General features: G+C 41.7%; 1 protein-coding gene across 2 annotated transcripts in view; it reads right to left on the minus strand.

The window, feature by feature from the left end:
- Positions 1 to 19,117, minus strand: part of PARN (poly(A)-specific ribonuclease) — a 160,248-nt gene extending 141,131 nt beyond the window's left edge. The window contains exons 1-10 of one of the 2 annotated variants that reach the window (XM_079720021.1): positions 19,073 to 19,117; positions 18,592 to 18,669; positions 15,821 to 15,900; positions 14,952 to 15,019; positions 14,785 to 14,866; positions 9,809 to 9,869; positions 3,987 to 4,152; positions 3,234 to 3,299; positions 1,952 to 1,990; positions 772 to 814 (exon numbers count right to left, since the gene is read on the minus strand). In XM_079720021.1, coding sequence (XP_079576147.1) covers positions 772 to 814; positions 1,952 to 1,990; positions 3,234 to 3,299; positions 3,987 to 4,152; positions 9,809 to 9,869; positions 14,785 to 14,866; positions 14,952 to 15,019; positions 15,821 to 15,900; positions 18,592 to 18,669; positions 19,073 to 19,091 — 702 coding nt within the window. In that variant the 5' untranslated portion in view covers positions 19,092 to 19,117. The remainder of the gene's footprint in view (positions 1 to 771; positions 815 to 1,951; positions 1,991 to 3,233; positions 3,300 to 3,986; positions 4,153 to 9,808; positions 9,870 to 14,784; positions 14,867 to 14,951; positions 15,020 to 15,820; positions 15,901 to 18,591; positions 18,670 to 19,072) is intronic. The other variant, XM_079720022.1, reaches the window with a different exon arrangement.
- Positions 19,118 to 26,516: the final 7,399 nt, after the last annotated feature.

The raw sequence follows: 26,516 nt of genomic DNA on the forward strand, positions 1-26,516 counted from the left end.
CAATCCCTGGTCAGGGAACTAAAATCCCACAAGCCGTGTGGTATGGCCAAAAAAAAGGAAAAAAAAGAAAAAAAATCCTGGATTTTCTGGTAACTTGTCAGATAACTAGCACCTTCTTTCTCACATACTGCATTTTGTATCAATCAAATATACTACAAAACGTCCTGCGTCAAAGTTTGAGATTTTTCTTCTAGCAAGACTTAATTTATTTAATCTCTTATTTAATTAGACATCTGACTTAACAACAAGAACTAAATTCTAAAATTCTGTAGAAGGAACCCACCATTAGCTCACCATCAGCCCACCTTTACCCATCACGGTTGTATCACTGCACCCTGGGAGTACATGATGATGGTTATGTTTATGCCCCAGATTCTAAAATTTAATTTTACTGGCCCACATAACAGGAAGCAATTATTACATGGATACCATGTAAATCAGCTTTCCGTGATGATTAAGAACATGTACTAACATTTGCATACTTTCAAGTTTACAAAGCATGTTCACTTCCATCTACCCACTTGATCACTATTTTTTAAAAAGCTGTGAGATAGGTATAGCTTATTACCATGCTCATGCCCAATGCACAAATGAGGAAAACGAGGCTGGCAGAGGGGAAATGACTTGCCCAGTGTCACCCAGTTCATATGTAGCAGAGCCAAGGAGTAAACTCTGACTTTCAACTGCTCGATTTGATTGCATTTTGCATTTGCATATTGTTGCATGGGTTTCATGCATTTGCTGTTGGCCCTGGATAATTCTTGAGGTTACCTTTTCAGTTTCTAAAGTCTCAACATGAATGCCTTTGGGATACCTAAAGAAAAGAAAGAAAACATGACATCAGTAGATGAGACAACAGCTAAAACCCTAAGTATTTTAAAAACAAGTACATAGCTATAATTTCATTACTTAAGTTTTATTAAGTATGAAATAAATACCACTACTAGGAAGACTTTAGAGTAATTTCAGCTGCAAAATGTTTCCCTCTCTCTCCTCTTAAAACAGGAATGTAACTGATTTCAAATTAATATTTTTAGGACTTAGGCATCTTCTGAAATGTCAGGCATCCCGTAATACAGTCAACTCATTACTACACTGTCAAATCTTGCTTCTAAATATCACAATGTTTACTTCCTAAGTAAAATTCTGAAGGTCTCTTTGGATGATCTGGGGCATGCACAGGGGAGATCTGAGATGAGTAACTCTGCTGTAATCTGGCACAGTAGTTTCATCTGCCCAGGAGAGGAATCTGGAACTCGGGTGGAGTACGTGGCAAGGATAACGTGAGAGGAAAGGAGCCTGGTCAAACAACAATGGCCCTTTTCCTGTTTTGGTCAAAGTAAATTCCCAGTATACATGCCACTGGCACACTCTAATGAAAGAACAAGAACTCCAAACAAAGTCAAGTGCAAACATTCATCTGTCTAATCCTGATACTCAATTTTTGAGTTAGAGATCCACTTGAAAATATAATTAAACCAATAGAAACACCTCCAGAAAAAGACACACACACAATTTTGGATATTGTTTCAGGGGATTCATAGGCCTCCTGAAACCTACCCATGGCCTAACCCCTGTTTTAGAAAAAGCATTCACCTGAGTATTTCCCAGGTCTTAAAACCAAATCTTTACCATATATTGATACCTTCAAAGAACAAAAACACTACACATCCAGAAGTTAATGGACATGCCAAAGTGATAGTTAAAAGAAAACTGTAAAGGCTTTACAACATCTACTAAGAAGGAATAACAAGGAAATAAATTAAGTAGGTATTCAACTTAACAAATTAGGGGAAAATAATAACAAAATAAAGCACTGCCCAAGAACACGGTATGGTCAAATCACCAAGAACTGCAGAATATCAAAAATGACATAAGAGCTAAAAAATTACATTTAGTTTTTAAATCCTGGGTCCCTCACAGAGCTCTCATGTATAATATAAACACTTACTTCCAGCTCAAAGTCTGATAAATTAGTTTTCTTTGGAACCTATAAAAACAAATGAAAAGGTATTAATTATGGCTCAGTAAAGGAAAATTCAAACTGACCAAGCACTGGTTGGGAAAGACATTTAATTTTTTTTTTTTTTTTTTAAAGATGGATTGGGGACTTCCCTAGTGGCGCAGTGGATGGGAAACTGCCTGCCAGTGTACGGGACATGGGTTCGATCCCTGGTCCAGGAAGATCTCACATGCCACAGAGCAACTAGGCCGTGCGCCACAACTACTGAGCCTGCGCACCACAACTACTGAAGCCCGTGCTCCTAGAGCCCGTGCTCTGCAACGAGAAGCCCACGCACCGCAACAAAGAGTAGCCCCCGCTTACCGCAACTAGAGAAAGCCCACGTGCAGCAACAAAGACCCAATGCAGCCAAAAATACATAAAATTAAAAATAATAATGATAATAATAATGGATAAAAGAAAGATGGATTGAATTTTTTTAAACTTTTTATTTCATACTGGAGTATAGTTGATTAACAATGCTGAGTTGGTTTCAGGTGTACAGCAAAGTGATTGAGTTATTCATATACATGTATTTATTCTTTTTCGAATTGGGAAAAGTATGTAATTTTTAAAGGAGACTTCATTAGAAGTGACAGGTAATGTGCAAACAAGAGCAGACAGGATGTTTGAGGTGGGAGGATTCCTCACCACTTTTCTTCATCGAAATGCTCTTTATTATTATTATTATTATACTGCCTTATAGAAGAGGCAGAAGGTCTTGTCTAACCAAAGTATTACTTCCTGTGGCTGTATGAAGAGTTTTAAGTAGACAGATGCATTAAAACACTTGTGTGAAGCTAGTCACAAAGTAAAAGGAAGGAAAGCAGGCTGTTTCAGTCACTGACTCTATGAAACACTGATGTTTTTTTACTGCAGAGAGAAATTAAAAGGACAGGAGTAGCCTGACAGTAAATTCTGCTCTTCTGAAGCCTTTATGTATGAAGCACAAGTCAAGGCTACAATAATCATGCCACTCTTGAGCATGACTTAAAGCAAAGGTGCACAACAGCTTTCTCCCCTCCAGGACAGAACAAAGTATTCATTCAGTGTCTCTATATACCATGGTCCCAATTCTGTTAATGCTAAAGTTAGTGCTAAAATATTGGGAACATACCTATAATAAAAAGACTATTTATGAAAGTGTTTTTAAGCGACCAAATGGAGCACATGCCAGAAATCATCTACCTTTCCAAAAAAAGTACACATGAAAATATTCAGGGCAACTGACCCAGTACATGGCTCTAAATCCAAGTTCTTGTTTTCTTCACTTTGTAATAAATCTTCTATTTTCTCTCTGAGTAATTAGAATAAAAACATGACCATCAGCATCATTAAGGAATGAAGTTGTCAACCAGCAGAATCATCATACTCAAAAGCAATCCAAATACAAGAACATACGACACTGTAATTTTACCACATCATGTTATAACTTTTTAATTCAGTAAGGCTTAAAGAAAAATACTTTATTCTGGCATTTGTTGCTGTTATTAACGAGTTCACAACAACTTCTCCAGGATTCAGCAATACAAGTGATTTGCATTTTTACTTTCCTAGTAAAGCAGTTATACTGACAGCTAAACAGAGCAAAACCAGACGCTCCTCTGAGGGCACATTTGCTTGTCAGAAACTTCACTGCAAGAGAAAAAAACATGGCTGTGTTGCAAATATCTGGATGGGTCTCTGCTTTCACGGGGACTGGACGGTGGCTGTCAGGCCCGTGGTCCACACAGGAGGTCTGACCACTTGGCCAAGATAGTCTCTTGCCTGGTGACACATGGGAAGTCTAAGTACAGTACACAGAACTCGATTTACAGTTGACAGCTGTGACACAAACTCAGATACACCACAGTTAAATCCTGCCCCTCAAACACCACACCTCTGTGTGCACTGTGCATGTGAAGCACGAGCCTGAGATACAGACGTCAGCCCTGCCCCAAGGCACGTGACTCAACGCACGTTTGGTTTCAGTTTAGGAACTTACACCACTTGGTCAATAAACTTCTTCTGATCCTCAGGAATCGTCACGGGACATTTTGAAGTGTTAGGAGACGTGTACGACAAAGCGCCTGCACCATTGGACTGTAAACGTTTTTCATCATACTGCTCTCTTAACTGTCTCTCTTCTTCCTGGTTTAAGTATGGAATTCCTGAACAGAATTTTTTAAACAATGCATTAGCAGAAGTAACCGTTTATCATAAAAATTTTGTAACAAACCAAGGAGTCTAAAAGACTCAGGAAAGACCATATTTAACTACAGCTCAAAAAAATCAATGGAAAAAACAAATGATTTTGAAATGTGTTTGTCTATTCATTCACTCCATTCGCTCGTTCATCCATTCTCCTTTCAACAAACTGTGATTTGGTTCTTACGCTGTGCCAGGCACTGTATCAGGCACTAGTGAGCTAACAGTGAACAAGGTAGACTTGTCCTGCTCTGTAGTGAAGCGAATGACCTTAGGATGACCAGAGAAGGCCACCAGGAGGGAGGACCTCAGGGTAAGAATGAATCAGACATGAAGGAGCTGGGGGAAGAGTATTTCAGGCAGGGAACAAGCATAAATGCCCAGAGGATGGAAAAGGCTTGGACTGTTCCAGAAACAGCAAGGAAGTGTAAGCAGAAGAATGGCGTAATGTCAGGTTGGAGAGAATGGGGCAAGATTACATAGGCCCTTACAGGCCATGGTAAGAATTTACTTTATTCTACGAGCAATGGGATATCATCAGGTTTTAAGCAAGATAATCACATTATATGCTCCATGTTTTTAAAAGATCATCTAGACTCCTGTTAGAGTTGAAGTAGGGAGGTCAGCTGGAAGGAACTGTCCACTGTGGATGTCCAGGCCAGAGACAACCACTTCGATCAGAGGTCAGACTTTTCCTTAAAGGGACAAACAGTAGATGTTTTAGGCTTGAGAGCCATACAGGGATCTCTGTTGCAACTACTTAACTCTGACCTTTGTAACATGAAAACAGCCACACAATGGGTAAATGAATGGGTATGGCTGTGTCCCAGTAAAGCTTTATTTATAAAATAGGCAGAAGGTCATAGTTTATGGCCTTGGCCTAATCTACAGAGATGGAGAGAATGATTCTAGAGACAGGAGAGCTAGAACTTGCCGACATACTGTGGGTGAGGGAGAAAGGGAAGGGCAAAATAAAAAATGACATCTAACTATTAGGTTTAAGCAGTTGGGACAACAGTAGGGCCACTTACTGAAGTGGGGAAAACTAGGCAAAGCATAGACTTGGGGCCCAAGGGGTGAAAATCAAAAGCTACCTCCTGGATATAATAAATCATCTAGGGATGTATATATAAATGAAGAGGTGCAGATATAAGCCTAAAGCTCCAGAGAAAGGTGTTGAGATATAAATGTAGGTGTCATCAGGACGTGGGGGGCATTAAAAGCCATGTGACGCTTAAAAAACTTTGTAGAAAGAATGATGGAATTAGAAAATCACCACTCATCAGCAATAATAATTGTTTCAAGCAAGAATTATCAATGGATGCTAAAATTAATTGGTGAAAAAGTGATCCACATTAAAAACACCAGCAGCTGCACAACAATATTAGTGTACTTCATACTTTACATACTACAAAAAAAAAAGTTATCATTGTCAGTAATGCGGCTAATTGATGTCATATGCCTCCTGATATGAGGCACTGAGCAGCACAGACATTCACATCTGCAGTATCCCTGCCCGAGATGAACAGATGCATTTGGACTTGTCTGAGGAAACATCAAAAAAATCCAAATTGAGGGGCATGCTACAAAATAACTAGCCTCCACTATGCAAAAATGTCAAGGTACTAAAATCACAGACTGAGAAACTGTTCTGGATTTTAAAAGAGCAAAGAGATATGACAGTTTAAAGGCAACATGTGATCCTGGATTGAATCTGGACAAGGGGAAATTATTTTTCCTCTTTTGCTATAAGTAGCAAAACTTATATTAGGTTTGCAAATGAGGTAACAGTACTGTAGCAATGTCAATTTCCTAATTTGGATTACTGTACTATATAAGAGAATGCTCTTGTTTTTAGGAAAATTCACACTGAAGTAGTTAGGAATAAAGGAGCATCATGGGTGCAACTTACTCTAAAATGGTTCAGGAAAAAAATTATATATACACATATATAATGAGAGAAAGGACAACAAAGCAAACATTATAATGCTAACACCTGGGAAATCAGAGGGAAAGTATCAGGAATTCTTTGCGGTATTCTGGCAACATTTATATAAGTCTGAAATTATTTCGAAATAAGAATTTAATAATAAAAAATAAATAAAACCATGGAATATATGAGACCAACTAGGGAAAGTAATATTTAGAAGCTGGTGAGACGAGAATGAGCCAATCAGGATGCGGAGGAGTCCAGAGGGAGGTGCGATGAAAACCAGGAGAACGAGTGTCTGAAAGCCAGAGGACAGCGTCTAGGGAAGGAGGGAGCAATCGACTGGGTCAAATTCCTCCAAAGGTGGAGCGAGATGAGGACAAAGAAGGATCTATGGGGTCTGAGATCATGGCAGGCATGGGGGACCAGCAGTGTCCTTGGAGGGGTGCAGATGGCGGGCCAGCTGGGGGTGGGTGAAGAAAAAAACTAGAGGGGAAGAGGAAGGAACAGTGAGAACACACATCTCATTCAAGATGCTTTGCTCTGAGTGGGACGATCACAGGCCAGAAGTGGAAAGGGGATGTGGAATCAAGTGGGGGGGGATGGTTTTGCTTTGGTTGGAGTTATTTCAAGACGGAGATGTTCCTGCAGGCCTGCTTCATCTTCACAGGTCACCAACTCCTTCGGCGGTCGGGTGAAATCTACAGACCCTTCCTCAGAATAATGTTTTCAAATGCATAAAATAAAATATGCAAGATTGTAAAGAAAGGTAATTATATTGAAAGTTACCAAAATTCTTTTTTTAATCTGTGATATAATAATATGGGATAATAATATAATAATACAGGAAATCAGCTTCCTGGTCAACACATTAAATAACAAGACCTAATGGCAGGTGACATAACCATGATAATTTCAAAGTACTGATGAAGGTAAACAATATTCAAGATATCTGTCACAACTGAAATGCCATTTGAAGATACCTGGGATTTCACTGAGGACAATCTCCCAGCTACTGCTAACACTGCTGGGTTGTTGCCTACATTCCTAACAGAAGGAACAAACAAATTCAGTTCAAGGTTAGAGAAAATATAGATTTGAATTCCACAATGCCGTCCCCAACTTCATAGACTTCGGAATTCTATCTATGGCAGGAAGGCGGCCCATGGCCTAGATTAAGAAGCTCTGCACTTTCACAAAGCATGTTTACAAAGGTTGATGGAATTGATCAGCAGAGACGGGAAAATATCCAGGAGAGAGAAGGGCAAACTGGAAGAGCCAGTGCCTGACTAGGAGGCAGGTACTAGCCTCTGACCGGTGCAGGGACTCCTCTTCTCTGTAAGGAGAGAAACGAAAAGGCTGAGCCCGGGCTCGGGGGAGACCTGTGGGTCTGGTGGTGAGAACACGAAGTGGCTCTTCCCTGATGGCTTCTATTTTCATTGAGAGGCGTGGTCATCAGCTGAGTGGGACTGACATCGTAGAGAGTTGGAAAGGGAATTTCTAAGTCAGAAAAGTAGGATTTTTGAGCACGACCGAGTCCTTTCTTGAAGCTTGTGGTCATGAATTTAAAGTGACGAATTAGCTCAGGTGTGTCACATTTTCCTGCAATATTCAGATGCTCAGAAATAGAGGAGGTGGATGATAAGATCCAACCAGGGCTGGGACTTAGCTAGACCAGGGCAACGGAGGGAAAGAGGAGCAAGGGCAGGAAGAAAGGATAATGATGGACCAGGTGGACAAGGAGAGAAGTCAAGACAGGAGAGTGGAAGGTAACCGACAGTGAAAAAGCAATGGAGGTCAACTGATGGCTGAAATGAGGTACCCAAGTAAGTGGAAGAGAAAGACAAGAGAAATGATGGAGATGGGCACAGTTATTGCTAATAAAACCCATGATGCTACCAAGGGAGTGCAGGGCTAAGGGGAGGCAGAAGCGAGGACTGCTGACCGCCTGGCCAAGAAACACTCAAGACAGAGCATTTGCTGGATGTCCTTGTGGATGCTGGAGTCACCCAGGAGGAGGAGAGAGGTAGGAGTGGAGAGAAAGACGATGAGCCGACGTCAAGGCAGCTGGTGAAGGATACGCCCAGGAAGTCAGCAGAAAGAGGGATGGCAGAGCTGGTGACGCAGCCCTGGGAAGAAGTGTGGCTCCTGAGAAGAGGGAACTCAAGTGGATTGAAGGTGGCATGCCTACCACTGCCTGGCTGCAGATAGAGACAGAGCTGAAACCACCTGTGCTTGGGAGGGCTGCAGGGGGAACGGTAAGAGGAGCCACCTGGTTCCATTTCAGACAAGGAAGTCAAAGGCACTTCCAAGAAGACTGCCAGGAGAAAAGGGCCTGGCATTTGCGAACCCTGCGTGGGAAGATTTGATAAGAAAGAGAAGTGAAGGTCTAGGTCAGAATTACAGAGCATCTGCAACAGCACGGGGTTAGAGTCTCGGTAATAACAGATGGCCTGGGAGCCCTGATGCAGCTGTGACTAAAATATGACAAGGTCTGACTACAAAACTAGAGAGTGAGGCATCCTCCAATTTAGCTGTTTCTCTCCTTTTATGAAAATAAAACCATCAGGCTGGAAATTACACTCATACGAGTCTGGGTAAAGTAGTTCCTTCAAAAGATTTCTGCAACTATTCCATGATAGGGCTCTAACTACATTTGGAACTTGTGTTTTATAATGGTTTTCAGTCAAGTATGAGCCAAAGCAAATAAATTGCTTTATTATACCCAAATTGTGTTACCCAGCTGGTTCACCCACCAGGTTAAGCAGTTTGGATTCCAAATTTTTTTTAGTATTTCCAAAAATCAAAATCATCACTAGACATGAAGACGCAGCACCACTAAAGCAGTTTAAAAAACCCCATGACATGGGTGCTAAAGGCCCTGCAAGGATATCATGCTGAGGGGAAGAGACTTTAGCTGACGTCTATGTTCTAGAACCTTTCCTGAGAAAAATCTTTCTTACCTCACTCAATAATACATTCCCCATGGGAATGAATACAATTTACAAGAATAATTAAGTGAAAAGTACCTATTGACCTTAGAGCAGCAGGTGCTTAATACTGCTGAGAAAACCAGAGGCTTTCCCCAATACTTTTCGGGAAATAAATGAATGGAGGAAGGAAAACCACTCTGGTGTGGTCTAACGTCCGGTGTTCCTTCATCAAATATTTAACGGTCACCTCCCTGATATGGAAGAGGAATCGTGCTCTGCTCCAGGGATAAGGAAGGGACGTAGTCCCTCCCTCCAGGCTGCTTGCCAGCCTATCATGCCAGCAAGTTAGCCATCAGGATTGTGCAGACTATGTAGACTTTTTTCCTCCAAAGACCATCTCTGTATTACTGGAATATGGCTGTTTTTTAAAATGCTACATCGTAGCACTTGTACCACTGAAAGAAAACAGGGATGCATTCCCCCCCAGGTGGTCTGCCAGGAAACCAAGTCACACCAGCGACAGAAAAGCTCCACTCAGTGAAACCAGGAGCTTGAGAGGCCTCATTAGAGCTAAATGAAGTAGCAGCTCCTCTCCTGTTCAGTTCAGGCCTTAAAAAAAGGGCACAATAAAAACTCTATGGCTGCATACGATGGACTGGGAATCCGAGATCCTGTCTCAGACAACAGGCACAAAAAGATAATTCTCAACCAAATCCAGATTTACAAGCTCTAAAGAGAGGTCACACGTAGTCTTACCGTTGCAAAAAACTTTATTAAAATCAAATCCTTGGCTTGCTAGAAAGTCAATGCTTGAGCTCTGAAACAAGAGTAAACAGAACATGCATTTCGGTGATGTTCGTGGCAGGTGTATGAATAGAAGCAGAGAAAGAACTCAGGCAAGTAAACAAAGGCAACCAGGCAAGAAGGCAGCATGCCAAAGGTCAGAGGACGAGGCATTTCTATTCCACGGCTGCCAAATCATCCATTAATTCACTTAAACTATCTGGGCTCTTCTCCTTTATAGCTTATAAAACAAATATCCTTTGTTTCACAACATTTAAGAAAATTTTACTTAGTGAACATATATTCTCCCAATCGGCAGGAAACTCCTGGTGGCTGTACTGACCAGGAGACTATAAATAAAAATTAAATGTATTTCTATTATCTCACCCCAGGTTCAGGTTTAAGGTAGCAAACATGTGCAAGTTATAAGGTATCAATATTCACTTCAACTTAGATTCTGAAAGCCCCAAATCTGTTTTTTCTTTTTTTGGCCACGCTGTGCGGCATGTGGGATCTTAGTTCCCCGACCAGGGATCGAACCCACGCCCCCTGCTTTGGAAGTGCAGAGTCTTAACCACTAGACTGCCAGGGAAGTCCCAAGCTCTTAATTGGATGTTCTTTACATTCAAGATCAAAATAGAGAAAAATTCCCAGTAACAAGACTTATTAAATACATATCTCAAGCCTAGGGTAAGTCAAAATATATAATTAAATGTTAGTAAAAATATTAATTAAATAATACTACACAAGAATGGGAAAATTTTCACAAAGTTCTTACTCAACTGACTGAAGAGTGGGAAACATCATTGTAGCTTCTCTAATTTTATTCTTGTTTTAAGTCAGAACATTAGAGGGCAGCACACTTGAGTCATTTTAATCTGACCCTTCATAGAACTACCTTCCTGACCTATACCTGACATTATACCATCAGTCTAGGCTGAGGGACGCTGTACCAGTTCCAGTAAACTCATTACCGTATTCTCTTTAGAGATGCCACTGAAGACAGGTCTTCTACATTAGTGATTTCTTTATGATAACAGAAGGGGAAATGTTCTGAGGTCTCTAGTCTAAGGGAAGCTGAACTTCTCCTGAGCTCTGGCCTATTTCGATCCTATGGGCCACAGAATTCATTGTGTGTTCCCCCTATTCTTGGCTGGTAGGAAGCTCAGAGACAAAAAGGTGAGAATTCCTTTGACACAAATTCTGTGTTCTAATCATAACACAGTAATCGTTTCCTCATTTTTCTTTTCTTCCAACTTTTCACTTACTTATCTTTTTAATCTTATGTTAAAAGTTTTCATATACTGTATATACTTTTATATATATATATATATATATATATATATATATATATACTTTTTACCCAAATATGATGAGTGGTTACCAGTGATGAAAATATGATGAGATATAAAAAGGCAACCTTACCAAATACACACACACACACACACACACACACACACACACACACAAACACACACACGTGTGGGTATAGGCACATCATTTTCTATCATGTCCAGGTTTCCTGTGGTTTCAAATAAGCAACCAGTCCCCGCCCACATGTTCCCTTTTTATCTTGTTCTGAACAAGACCCAATGACTTCTGACTTGGGCCACAAGCCTTTTTATCTACCATGCCTGAGTATTCTTGTAACTCTGCCCACCTAATATTCCATCACTGACAGAGGCATCAAAAGATGGATTATGGAAAGGCATTTTTGTCCCTGCTGTCACTAGACTCCAAAATATCCTAACTTCCTTGTTTAAAAATCCGGAGTCAGAGACTCACCTATCCCCTTTTTGAAGCTATTTACTTTCCACTCAAATAACACCCTCTAAGTTGCACCAAAAAAATGTACTTTATGCCACTGAACTGAAAGCCTCTTAAAATGGTAAATTTTAGGTTATGTATTTTTTACCACAGTAAAGAAAAAAACCCATCTAGAAAAATGGTACAGATGAACCGGTTTCCAAGGCAGAAATAGAGACAGACGTAAAGAACAAACATATGGACACCAAGGGGGGAAAGCGGCCAGGGGTTGGTGGGGGGAGGGTGTGGGATGAATTGGGAGATTGGGATTAACATATATACACTAATTTGTATAAAATAGATAACTAATAAGAACCTGCTGTATAAAAAAAAATAAAAGAAAAAACACTTTGAACCAACAAAATCTATTTGTGGTTTACTAACCACTATCTTTGGTTTGTCCTAAATGTACCATTTTCAGGATTCAAAAGATGAGCACGGCTACTTGGGAGGACAATTTGATGCATCTGTCAAAATGTTAAATATATAAGCTCTATGAGTCAGCAATTCCCCTTCTAGGAAATCTATCCTATAAAAACATTCCTACATATAACCAAGACATGCTGAACACAGACACTGACTATAGCATTGTTTAAAATAGGTAACCACTGGAAAACTTCTAAACTCCAATTAAGTAAATTATAACATATCCATACTATGAAATATGAAGACAGTGTGTTAAGTAGAAAATGCAAGTTATATAAAATATGATTATGATCCTGTGTATATTAAAGAAAAAAGCTAAAATTATGTATATATATGTAGACATAAGAGTATATGTACATATGGACATAAAAGGAATGAAATGGGGAAGGAAGTGGCATGGGGAAGACGGGATAAAAAAAGAAACTCGTTCTTTACTCTACAGACAGCAGCAGGGTCTCGATTTTTCACGACCATGTATGTATTTTCTTCCATGAATTCAACTATAGATGTTCGGTCAGAAAAAGGAAGGAGAAGAGAAGAAAAAGAGGAGGTGAAGACAATGCCAATGCCATGCAGTTCTGCTGTCGCCCCACTGGACAGGCACGTGCTCCAGGAGTGTGCCTGGCTCTCAGGCAGCTCACTCCCCCATATCCCGCCCAGTGTGAGCAGCTCACTATTATACAGATGCTTATTTTTCAAAGAGCATATTAAGTTATTTTGCCCCCAAATTCTCCCTGCTTTAAGGGTAATAAGAGCTTTTCAAGATTGATTTTTGACCAGACACAATTTTCACCCTACTCGCTGACTCCAGAAGCTAATAAGTTCCTTGTAAGATGCAACTCTGCTGTCACCATAGAATTTTAAAGCAAAATCCACCTTAGATGGAGGACAAAAGAAAAAAATTCAAAGATACTACCATTTACCATATCCATACAATTCACAAGTTTACTTACTGAGTCTAAACCTCTTCTCTGCCTTTGCGTTTCCAGAATAGAGAATTGCACCATTTTTATCCCATTGTCCATTTTAGACATTAGTCTTTGGCCTGTCTTCAAGTCTGTGATGTCTTTCTTTGTTTTAAGGAATGGCTGGCTACTATAACTACATAAAGTGTTCCAGGTGTAGCCCCAGAATGGCTTTGTACAATGGGTAGGGTTCTTTTGATCTGTTTCCAATTCATTTCCTAGAATAATTGTGTTTGTGTTGGTCTTTTAGAACAAAGCATCATCCCCAAGGTGTCTCACTGCCACTGTCTGCATTGTTTGATTAACCCCTGGCTAAAGCCATGGAATCCACTTTAAATAACTGTCTTTTCCTGGTACTGTTGGAAAACTACATCCACACAAATTTCCCAACTGAGCCTATTTTTCTCTCAGTGAAAATCTACAAATACTGTTTAATTAAGTATCCTATACTAAGGTGACTGGTAAATAGCTGTTAACTGGTTGCAGGGTAAAGAAATATCAACTATGGTTTATTTGCTAATTTAAGAAAAATTCAGGTTTACAAGACCAAAATTACCTTCTCTTCAGCCCTAGATATACAATTAATGCTCAGTTTCATTTGTTTATATCCTGCCTTATTACAGAAAGAACCTGACATGACTCAGTCACTCAGAAGCCTACCCTCCAGGCTTTCTTAACTGCATTACTACTTACATGCAGGAAAAGGGAAAGACGGGAAGACTCGAAGGAACTAATGTTGCTATGGGGAGAGAAGCTCAAGCATAAGATCATAAGGGAGAAAAGGCCAACATTCAGCTTTCATCACATATCCATTCGCTATACACTTATTCACATTCACCTTATCCATTGTATCAGATTATTAAGAGCAGAAAGGGGAAACTGATATTCACTGAGTGTCTACTAGATCAGCTACAACTGCAAACAGGGTGTTCTAAAGGGGAACCTCCTTGTGTCCTTACCTTGGCTCATAAAGTCAGCCCTCTCCTCCTTAGGAGGAAACAGTGGTCTTTATCTACCCTCTCTTTCCTAATTGGTGAGCTTGGGAAAAGAAACTGAACATATATAGCTTAGCCCCTTTTGGGCTTTCTCTTTTCAAAGAGGATACACACATACCCTCCTCTTCCAGAAAATAAAGCTCTACCCTTGGAGATGGGTGCAATGAGAATGGGGTGGGAAGAAGCCTGAAGGTCCTGATCTGTAGGTTCAATTCAGGGGTAAGACGTTAAAAATCCCCAAAAGAGGGGCTTCCCTGGTGGCGCAGTGGTTGAGAGTCTGCCTGCCGATGCAGGGGACACGAGTTCGTGCCCCGGTCTGGGAAGATCCCACATGCCGTGGAGTGGCTGGGCCCGTGAGCCATGGCCGCTGAGCCTGTGCGTCTGGAGCCTATGCTCCGCAATGGGAGAGGCCACAACAGTGAGAGGCCTGCGTACCGAAAAAAAAAAAAAAATCCCCAAAAGAGTCAGACTACGAAGCCATGGTCTCAGATTCAGCTTTACTAATGATAAAGCTCACATTCTCATTTCCATCTACCTGTCTCTTACATCTCATTCCTTAACTCATTCTCAGGTAAAAGGGAAGATGGGAGTGTCATTAATTTACAACCCTAAAACTGAAAGTCAGAGAGGTGAAATGATTTGCCCAAAGTGCAAAGTTAGTGGTAGAACCAAATTTTAGAGAGAATTCTGATTCCACATATCCACACTGCCTCATCAGCAATTCATAACAGAAAAAAACCTCAATTATACTACTAACCTGACAAACAAATTTGACATCTGGTGAAGATCTATTGAAGGGTTTCGGGAAAACATAGAAGTTAAAAGACTTTGTTATATACCTGGGGAAAATAAGATAAAAGGAGACTTAGGGTGTTACAGTATGCCATGACAAAAGAATTCCCACCACTTATTAAAACAACCTACTTTGAATCTGTGTAGTCATACTTAAAAGTGCAAAGGCCAAATTGAAACAGCAAAAAGTCCATGGAATGCTGGAAAAGGGAAATAAAATATCTGTCAAAACAGTGCTCTACAGTCGACGTCAGCAACAGTATTCTCAATCAGGTGGGTTTTCTGATTACTTTGGCAGAATACTTCCAATTAGAACAGATTACAGATTATCTATCAGACGCATTATTTTTTTTTACATCTTTATTGGAGTATAATTGCTTTACAATGGTGTGTTAGTTTCTGCTTTATAACAAAGTGAATCAGTTATACATATACATATGTTCCCATATCTCTTCCCTCTTGCGTCTCCCTCCCTCCCACCCTCTCTATCCCACCCCTCTAGGTGGTCACAAAGCACCTAGCTGATCTCCTGGTGCTATGCGGCTGCTTCCCACTAGCTATCTATTTTATGTTTGGTAGTGTATATATGTCCATGTCACTCTCTCACTTTGTCACAGATTACCCTTCCCCCTCCCATATCCTCAAGTCCATTCTCTAGTAGGTATCAGACGCATTATTAATTTATATACATTTCTTAATATTTTTCCCAACTTAGGCACCTATCCACCATCTGGAGTATCATGGTAAACCTATTTCCAAATGATTAAAATAACCACATCACATTTCCTGTAAATCAAATTAACACTGAAAATACTAAACCTTCCCCAAAATGTTTTCCAGCAAACAATTATTTTTGCTGTTGCTTTAAATACCACTAAAATATCATTTTATAGCTGGGGTTGAGACATTAATGAACAAGTTTAATGATTATATTCCTCTATAATTCAACATATGCAGGACCAACATGGGAAAAAAAATTTTTTTCTAGCACATCCACGTACCTTTTTAAGCTTCTGATACCTTTCTTCCGGAGTGTCAAAACCATTTGTTAATGCGGTGACTGAGGGTCCATCGCTGATTCCTAGATTTTAAGAAATAAAAGTTTTTAACTTGTTAATAAATGCTAATGGAAAAATGTCAGTCGACTATTCAATGGCGCTATAATTTCATATTTTTATGAATTAAAATTAATTGGAAGTGCTCCTTTCTTCATTTTTTCAAAATTAGCATTAATTTCACTGGCTACCAAGCTAAACTCTATAGTAATGAATTTAGAGATGTGAATCTTTCAATCTGAGAATGGGCAGTTTCAGTGTCTAAAATAGATTTCAAATATAGAAAACACTATAGAGACCTCACCAAAAAACTATTAGAACTAATAAAGGAAGTCAGTAAAGTTGCAGGATACAAAATTAATATACAGAAATCTGTTGTAAATTTCTATACACTAATAACAAACTATGAAAAACAGAAATTAAGAAAGCAATCCCATTTACAATTGCATCAAAAAGAATAAAATACCTAGGAATAAATTTAACCAAGAAGGTGAAAGACCTGTACTCTGAGAACTATAAGACATTGGTGCAAGAAATTGAAGACAATGGGAATAAATGGAAAGACTGTGCTCACGAATCAGAAGAATTAATACTGTAAAAATGTCCATATTACCCAAAGCAATCTACAGATTCAAAGCAATCTCTATCAAAATACCCATGGCATTTGTCACAGAACTAGAACAAATAATCCTAAAATTTGTATGGAACCACAAAATACCCCGAATAGCCAAAGCAATCTTGAGATGCCACCTCACGCCTGTCAGAATGGTTATTCTCAAAAACACAAGAAATAACAAGTGTTGGCAAGGATGTGGAGAAAAGGGAACCATCGTGTACTGTTGGTGGGAAGGTCAACTGCTGCAGCCACTATAGAAAACAGTATAAAGCTTCCTCAAAATATTAAAAATAGAACTAACATATAAGCCAACAATTCCACTTCTGGATATTTATAAGAAAACAAACATTTTTTCTTCAATAATTCTAATTCGAAAAGATATATGCATCCCTATGTCACTACATCATTATTTACATCATTATTTACAATAGCAAAGCCATAGAAGCAACCTAATTGTCCAAAGATAAATGAATGGATAATGAAGATGCCATATACACACATATATATACACACACACACACATATACAAACATATATATACACATACATATAAAGAAATATTACTCAGCCATAAAAAAAGAATAAAACCTTGCCATCTGCAACATGGATGGACCTAGAAGGTATTATGCTAAGTGAAATAAATCAGAAAGAGAAAGACAAATACCATATGATTTCACTTATTGGTGAAATCTAAAAAACAAAGCAAACAAACAAAACAAAACAAAGACACTGATACAGGGAGTAAACTAATGGTTGCCAGAGGGGAGGGGGTGGGTGGAAAGGCCAAATAGGTGAAGAGGTTTAAGAGATACAAAGTTTCATTTATAAAATAAATGTCACAGCATAGGGAATATAGCCAATAATATAGCCAACAATAACTTTGTAGCTAACAGATGGTAACTAGACTTAGCATGGTGATTTCATAGTGTATAAAAATATCAAATCACTATGTTGTACACCTGAAACTGATATAATTGGTCAATTATAAGTCAGTAAAAAAAATTAGGGTTCAAAACAGTCATGATTTAAGGAAACAATCTCTATGACTAAGTTTTGCTGCTTTCAAAGATTAATGCATACTCAGACATCAACAAATACTGATGTGCATTACTGTTAGAGTACAGTCTTGATCAACAGTTTGGAGTAACATCTACACAACAAAGGTATACTCAAGGTCAAGAGACAATTATTTGCGGTGAAAACTCTTAGCTTTCCAGGGAACTGACTCCAACTAGAAACTGCACGCTTAATTAAAGCCAAAGATTACCCACAGCATGAAGTCCTTTAGAAAGAGCTGAAGTCTTAGAAACATGTTCAGCTTGTAGCAAAAGTGTTATCTATACCAAAAGTGGATATCTTTGATCCAAAAAGAGAAAAAGAAAAAACCTTGCAATTATAACTGTGAGTAAAGTATCAGACACACATGCACACCCATGCCAAGGCAGGCAATGAACACTTCCACTAATGCCTAAAGGAATACCCTCATTTATCTGTAAAAGTCCGACCCTAAAGTCGGTCACAAAGGACAAATATTGTATGATTCCACTTATAGGAAATGTCTAAACTAGTCAAATTCATAGAGACAGAAACAGTGGTTGCCAGAGGCAGAGGGGAGAGAGGAGCTGGGAATTATTGTTCAATGGGTAGAGTGTTTCAGTTCTGAAGATGAAAAAGTTCTGGAGATGGATGGTTGGACATGGATACACAGCAATGTGAATATATTTAATGCCACTGAACTTTAAAACGATACATTTTATGTTATGTGTATTTCACCACACACACAAAAAAGCCTGACCCGAACTCCCAAGCTGTCTGTCTCACACACATCCAACAGTTTTTAAGCAGCACCAAAACCTTAATCTCTATCTGCAACCCTGAGATGTCCAACAACCACAAACCCAATCACAAAACCCACCGCACCTCTTCCGTGCTTTCGAAACGTTTGAGGAAACGTGGAGACCCATGCAACTTGCCCAAGGCTACAAACAGGGAGGAGCGGCCAGCAGGCAGAAGTCCGGGACAAGGGAGCAGGGGGTAGGGGTGCAGGAGTTTTGGCTATGCACTGCAAGGTGCCAGCCTCAAGCCTGCAAGCGAGGGATACCTGAAAACTCCCCATCGATGGCGAAGAAGTCCGCCTCCTCTATGGCCTGGTACACTTTGTGGAGATTACTCTTAAAATCTGCGGAGAAACCGAGAAGAGGCTCAGAACCGGTGGCCTAGCTGCTTGCCCACGGGCTACTAGGTTGGGAAGGAAGGAGGGCCCGGAGAACTCCTACGTCTCCTAGGGCGGAAGGACAGGTCCCTGAGGGGTGCACAGACAGGGGGGGGAAATAAGCCCCGCGGGGGCACGAGCCTGAGAGGGATAAGGCCCTGGGGGTGCCCGGGTAAGAAAGACGACAAGGCCCCGAAGGGTGTATGGGCCAGAGAGGAATAAGGCCCCCCAAGAGGCGCAAAAGGGGAGCAAACCCCTGAGGGGCTGCCTCTGTCCCAGGCCCCGCCAAGCAGACCGGCCGTGTTCCGGGCCTAGCAGGCCGGGTGAAGGGGGCCGCGGGTACGCGGGGAGGTGCACGGCGGACACGCACTGCTCCTGATTATCTCCATTTTGCAGAGTGGCCAGGCCGCCGGCCCCGTCCGGCCCGCCTCTGCCGTTCCACTCGCGAAGTTCCACTGCCAGCAGCGCAGGCAGCAGCGGCAGAGACCGCGGGGGTGACTTCCGGAAACAGCGCGCGCCGGCGCGCCGTCACGTGTGTCTGCGTCATGGCAGGGGCGGGGCCAAGGCTGGGTTCCTTTCCCGGGACACGGGAGGGGCGTGGCTATCGAAGTCCTTCAAGGCGTGGTCTAACTGGTGAGGACCAGACTTCGACAATTTACTTTATTTATTTTTGGCTGCATTAGGTTTTCGTTGCTGCATGCCGGCTTCTTCTAGTTGCGGGAGCGGGGGCTACTCTTCGTTGCGGTGCGCGAGCTTCTCATTGCGGTGGCTCCTCTTGTTGCGGAGCACGGGCTCTAGGCACGTGGGCTTCAGTCGTTGTGGCGCATAGGCTCAGTAGTTGTGGCACGCGCGCTCTAGAGCACAGGCTCAGTAGTTGTGACGCACAGGCTTAGTTGCTCCGTGGCGTGTGGGATCTTCCCAGATCAGGGCTCGAACCCGTGTCCCCTGCATTGGCAGGCGGATTCTTAACCACTACACCACCAGGGAAGCCCGAGCCATTTACTTCAGAAGGTTGTGTGACATGACATCCATCCAGTTGATGAATATATATTTCTTGAGTTCCAGTTATGTGCCAGGCACCCTGAAAGGAGTGCGGATACAGTGAGGAATAGAAAAGACAAGCTCCCTCTGGAGCTTAACTTGAGGGAAGAGGGGAAAGTCAGGCAGGAATCGAACTTGCCACTTGGAAACCCAAAGTTCGCTGTGAAGAGAAAGAGCAGGGTGCTGCAATAAGAATAATGGAAAAGAGTGTTACTTACAGAGGTGACAGGGAACGCAAACCTGAGACCTTTATCTACTGCACTAGCTACTGGGAATACTACGGTGGGCAAAACAGATTAGGTCTTGCCTGATGGAGTTTTATGTTGGTTTGTGGTTTGCAGTTGATTCCCAGAGCCTACGACACTGCTGACACGTCGAGATGCTCGATAAACGTGGGTTGAGTGAATGAATTCACCTTGGTCTTTCACAAAAGCCTACTATGAAAGTTGGTTAGAAGATCTGCTTTCAAAGGCTAGCTCTGCCATTTATTAGGTCTGGAATTATTCAATCTTCCTAAACCTCGATTTTCTCATCCACTAAATAGGGTTGAGGATCAGTGGTGATAATGTATGTGAATTGTAAAGCACTGTAAAAATAAATGTAAGATATGATCAGCGTTCTGACCCGCTGTCACATTTCCCTGCATTCACACCTTAGGTTTGAGGGAAATACTGAGTATGAACCACTTGTGCTTTTTTAAAAGAAGATAACCATTTTCCCCCAAAAGAAAATATTAAGAACCCTAAAGAACAAGTAAGAGTGTGACCATATTTTCCCCACCAGGTGCCACAAGTCCATTTTCCTCTACTCATTCAAAGGAAATTTATATATAGTTAATTAGGCCCACTATTCCTAGTATGAGCAGCAGAGAGTAAATGTGAAAACCAATATGACAAGTAGTCAAACTTCAAACTTGAAATGTCTCTCTGCCTTCTAGTATCAGCTTTAAAAGTCCTACATGGAAAGTACTGGTCACATATGGCCACTTAAGTTTAAATTTTAAGTAATTTAAGTTCAATAAATATCAACTTACTGCAAAGCTACAGTAATCAAAATAGTGTGGTACTGACATAGAGACTAATGAAATAGAGAGCCCCCAAATAATCCCTTAAATATATGGTCAAATGATTTGCAACAAGGATGCCAAGACCATTCAGTGAGGGAAGGATACTCTTTTCAACAAATGGTGTTAAGAAAACTGAATATCCACATGCAAAAGGATGAAGTTAGAACCTTACCTAACATGGTATAAAAATTAATTCAAAATAAATCAAACATCTAAATGTAAGAGCCAAAACTATAAGGGTTTTAGAAGAAAACATAGGGCAAAAGCTTCATGATGTTGGATTAGGCAATGATTTTTTGCTATGACACCAAAAGCATAGGCAACAAAAGAAAAAATCGATGAATTGAATTACATCAAAATTAAAAACTTCTGTGCACCAAAGGACACTATCAGCAAGGTGAAGAGGCAACCCACAGAATGGGAGAAAAAACTTGCAAATCATATATCTGATAAAGCGTAAATATCCATAATATATAAAGAACTCCTACAACTCAAAAACACAAAAACAAACAATCCAATTTAAAAATGGACAAAGGACTTAAACATTTCTCCAAAGGAGATATAAATGGCCAACAAGCTCATGAAAAGACACTCAACATCACAAATGCAAATCAAAACCACAATGAGATATCATTTCACACCTATTAGGTAAGAAATTGGAACTTTGTGCACTGCTAGTGGGAATGTAAAATGGAACAGTCACTATGGAAAATGGTATGGTCCTTCTTTGAAAAATTAAAAATAGTATTATCATATAATGCAGCAATTCCACTTCTGGGCATACACCCAAAATAACTGAAAGTAGAGGTTTGAATAGGTATTTGTACACCCATGTTCATAGCAGCATAATTCACAATAGCCAAAAAGTGGAAACAACCCAAGCATCTATCATCAGATGAATGGATAAACAAAATGTCACGTATACCTACAATGGAATTTTATTCTGCCTTTAAATGGAGGGAAATTCTGACACATGCTACAAAGTAGTTGAACCTGGAGGACATTTGCTAAGTGAAATAAGCCAGTCACAACAAGACACGAACACTGTATGATTCCACTTATATGTGGTACCTAGAATAGTCAAATTCTTTTTTTTTTTTCCTGCGGTACATGGGCCTCTCACTGTTGTGGCCTCTCCCGTTGCGGAGCACAGGCTCTGGACGCGCAGACTCAGCGGCCATGGCTCACGGGCCCAGCCGTTCCACGGCAAGTGGGATCTTCCCGGACCTGGGCACGAACCCGTGTCCCCTGCATCGGCAGGTGGACTCTCAGCCACTGCGCCACCAGGGAAGCCCCGAGGAGTCAAATTCTTGAACAGAAAGTAGAATGGTGGTTACCAGACGCTGGGGCAGGAACTACTGGTAACTGTTGAATGGGTATGGACTTTTCAGTTTGGGAAGATGATAAAGTCCTGGATGGTGGTGGTGATGACTGCACAACAATGTGGATACAGTTAGTGCCACTGAACTGCACACTTGAAAATGGTTAAAATGGTAAATTTTGTTATGTATCTTTCACAGCAATTTTTAAAAAATATGCTGATACCTATTGCCAGACTATCCTCCAGAAAATGAGTCATACACTCCTGGCACTAGCACAGAACATTACCCATCTTTTTACTCTTTGCCCATTTGATTGCTAGAAAAAAATAATCATCCCAAATTATCGATTTAACTATCTCCAGGCCAGTGATTTAAAACAGGTAATCCTCATGAATTCTTAACGAACCAAGACCTGGGGAAAAAAAAAAACGTGGTGATAAGAAAGTCATTTTAATTCCGATTCTTCTTAATACTGCAAATGGAAATCTAGCCATGGTTCTCTGATTTTCTGCATAAAATGTAAAGGCAAAAAAAAATTGTAGCGAGTACAGTACAGTCTTGTAATATAATTTTAATTTCCGGGCAAAGCTGTTTCCTGCAGATACAATAGCAGCCACTCTGGAGGATCAAACACACACAACAGCCTCACCTTCTCGGTGTAAAGCTCTGGCTCAAGGTCTGTGCATCCAAGAGTAAGGGGCGGGACCGGCGGTAGTACGCCTGCGCGGACCTCCCCGGCCCAAGAGTGGCCGCTCTAGGCAGCGGGGAGGGCGCGGGGTCGAGGGGTTAGGGAACGAGTGCAGCCTCTCCTCTATGGTCGTGGGCCGGGGGCCCTCTCCTCCGCAGCCAGTCCTAGGTTGCTTCCGGAAGTGCAGCCGTTATCTCTTCCTTTGCTTACGCTGGGGTCCAGGCGGGCGTCGATGGCCAATTCGGCCCCGGGATGAGCGCGGCGGTAAGCAGCGGTTTGGCGGAGGATGGCCAGGGGGCGGCCCGGGCTGGATCTGGGGGCGGGGTGTGGGCCGCGGATGTGGAGGACGGGCTCCGAAGGGTGCACGGGCTTTCTCCTCCCAGGCCCCGGTCCTGAGCAGCCGCGGTCCTGGCCTCGGGGAGTGGACCCCCGCTTGGCCAGCTTCTCCATCCCTTCCCGAGAGCCCACCTCGGCACGGCCGATCTGTTGGCCTCACCTGTGTCCCCTCCAGGGTCAGAGTCCGAGCCTGTAGTTCCAGGATCTCCCTAGGGCGAGAGGGAGGGGACGTCGCTTCCACACACCTTGGAGGGAGACGACGGGGCGCCCGCCCTCGGGAGCGCGGGTCGCAGCCAACGACAGCGCGTACAGAATTGACCAGGCTTCTGATAGACGCCAGGCTGGGCTTCAGGTCTGACTGGCCGGGCACGTTCCGGCCCCAAGGCTGAACGATTGCTCTAGTTTTAAAAGAGGGTAACGGACGCACAGAAAGGGGAAAGTGAAATCCCGGAGTCGCTGTCCCAGCTCTTGTGATTCTGAGCTCACGGCTCAGAAATCTGGACTTACGCAAAAGGGAGTTTTCTTTAAAAAAAAAAAAAAAAAAAAGCAAAAGAGAGTCAGGGCATGTCAAGCTGGGGATCTTTGGCGGGCAGAAGGCGGCCCCCCAACTTTGGTGGGGAGGAGGAAGAGCCAGGTGCTGTCATGCTCTCAACAGTCCCCGTTGGGTCCTCCCCGCCGAAGCCCATCGGTCGGTCCTTTGTAGGTGGTCTTGATGTCACTCTCTGAAACGTCAATAGAAAGGAGTTTTGCTGTCTTCCCCGGACGCACCCCAGCGCTGACGCAGAGTGCACGTGTGGGTTGGGTTGTTTTGTTTGTTCTTGTCACAGCTATTTTGTAAACAAGCCAGCCTAGGGATGTACAAACCCATATCTCCATAAACTTGATGGAAAAGTTGTGCTTCTCCAGGGCAGTTCTGTCTTTTTTCTTTTTTAAGCTCCAGTATTTGGCACTGGTACTGCCTACATAGCTGGCACTAAATAAATACCACTATTAATAATTCCATTAATAATACCAATCACTCATACAGCAGACTTTTTGAATATCTATAGATAGAATTTGTCATTTAAGCCTCCTTCAAAGGAGGTGTTATTATCCTGAACTTATAAATGGGAAATAGGAGGCTCAGAGCAGATAAATGTGATCTGGTTTGGAACCCAGGTCTGTCTAACCTTTAAGACCATACTGTTTCAACTATACCAGCCTCTCCAGGGAAATCATAGTCTAGGAGATAAGAAAACATGCACAAATAAAAGTTACACTAATGCACAGAGACAGGAAGGATTAATTTGGGTTATGAGGGGAGTTAGTTATTAAAGATTTTCCAGTGACAGTTGAATTGGGTCTCGTCAGTTGGACACTTTTGACCCAGAGATGGTGTGGCGCTGTGTTACAGATGGAGGGAACAGGGTGATATGAAAAAGTGCCCAAGGAGCAGGAATTAATAGGTGGGACTAGAGTATAATGTGTGAGTAGGTGAAGAGTAGGAGGTAATCAGGATAATAGTAATATCTAACACTTATTTTGCACTTACTATGTGCCAGGCACTATTCTTAGTGCTGTTTATGCATTAATTCATTTAATCCTGCCAACAACCCTATCAGGCAGGTCCTATTCATATCCCCATTTTACAGATGAAGAATCTGAGGCACAGAGAGGTTAAGTGACTTGCCTGAGGTCACACAACTAATAAGTGCAGGCTTTGGGATTTGAATTCAGTCATTCTGGCCTCAGAGTTTGTGCTCTTAGTTTAAAAGTTACGTTGATTGCAGGGGGGCCATAAATATTCTTAAATGACAAGCTTATGACCATGGGTTTTATAGTCTCACAGTTGGGAAGGTTTTGAGCAAAGGAAGGACTTGATCAGAATTTTGCTCCAGGAGGATGATTCAGACAGTGGCGAGAAGAGGGACTAGAGAGAAGAGGAAATGAGATTGGAAGTGTTATTTAAACTTGATTTTGTTAATATCTCACCTATACTTTGTGTGACACATATGCTTAGGCATGTAAGTGTTTATTTGTATGTAACAGCTCTCTAGTTCCCAAACATCCATATGCATAAGAATATTCTAAGGGGCTTGTTTAAAATGAACATTCTTGGGCCTCTCTGCCAAATATCTTTGAGTTCACCAAACTTCCCAGGTGATTCTGATGGAAATTCTAAGAAACTTCTGTGAAATAAGTCAAAGATTTGTGGATGTGATTTTCAGCTACAAATATCTAGAACTCAGCTTTGTGCCAGTAGCTCACAGGTACAATGATAGAATTTTCTGGCTTGGTTCCTGACCTTCAGGAGCTTAGAATTTGGTCAGAGAGGCAAAGACTACTCAACCATCAGTGTGCAAAACCTGAAAAGGATTCGTTAGCTTAGAATGTGTGAATCATAACAGAATAGTTTAAAAACAGATAGCTAAGGTGTGGGTTACTGGTAACCACCAGTAGTTTTTGATCACTTTCTGAGTCATTAGGCATCTCCAGTGTTTCATACAAGATAGGTCGTTGAATATATGCCACAGAGTATATGCCATACAAGATAGGTCGTTGAATATATGCCACAGAGCAGACACGAAAGAGGAGAGACCAGGACACACTTCCCTGTGTACACTTATCTTGCCCACCACCACTCACAGCTGGTAAATCACAGGGTCTCAAATTGCAGGCAGCTAGTCAGTGTCCAGTGAGCTAGCTAGCTGCCTTTGCCCTAGTGATTTCTGACCCTGTCTAGAAAGAAAATCTGTCTATTTGGAGTTGGAAAAACACAAAGTTTTATACAGGAAGAGCCTGGAAATGCTTCTCTTATGTTAATGAAAGCCAGTTTCCGCCACCTGCAAGAAGTACATACCATGTTCTGTTTTATTTGCTGTTTCTGACCTTTGCCTTGCTTACATTTGGACACATTTCTTTTTATCTCATAATCACTAGAAATGGGTGGTCCCTCCTTGGAGATTTGATAATGTCTGTAGTGTTCTGCTAGTGTTTATAGTGGTGTCCCCAGGGGTGGACTGGGGAGGGTGCCAGAAATTGGGATTCACCCAAGCACTCTCACCCCTATTTCTCTTATGAATATTTCTGGTTATTTATCTCATATGAGGAACAGCATGCTCACCCTGACAGCCACAAGCTGGAGTTCACATGTTCCAAAATGCAGTGATGTCAGATTCTAGTTTGGATTTCTCAGCTTCACAGCGGCCCCTCTATGATGTGGCCTAGACCAACGTAGTGTTACAAGGACAGGCTTTATGTCAGACCATCATTTAAAATGTGGCTCTGAATTCCTGGTGGTCCAGGGGTTAAGACCCCACGCTTCCACTGCAGGGGTCATGGGTCCGATCCCTGGTTGGGAATCCCGCATGCTGCGCAGCAT

The sequence above is a fragment of the Hyperoodon ampullatus genome (genome assembly GCF_949752795.1).
Source record: "Hyperoodon ampullatus genome assembly, chromosome: 14".
Taxonomy (NCBI): Eukaryota; Metazoa; Chordata; class Mammalia; order Artiodactyla; family Ziphiidae; genus Hyperoodon; species Hyperoodon ampullatus.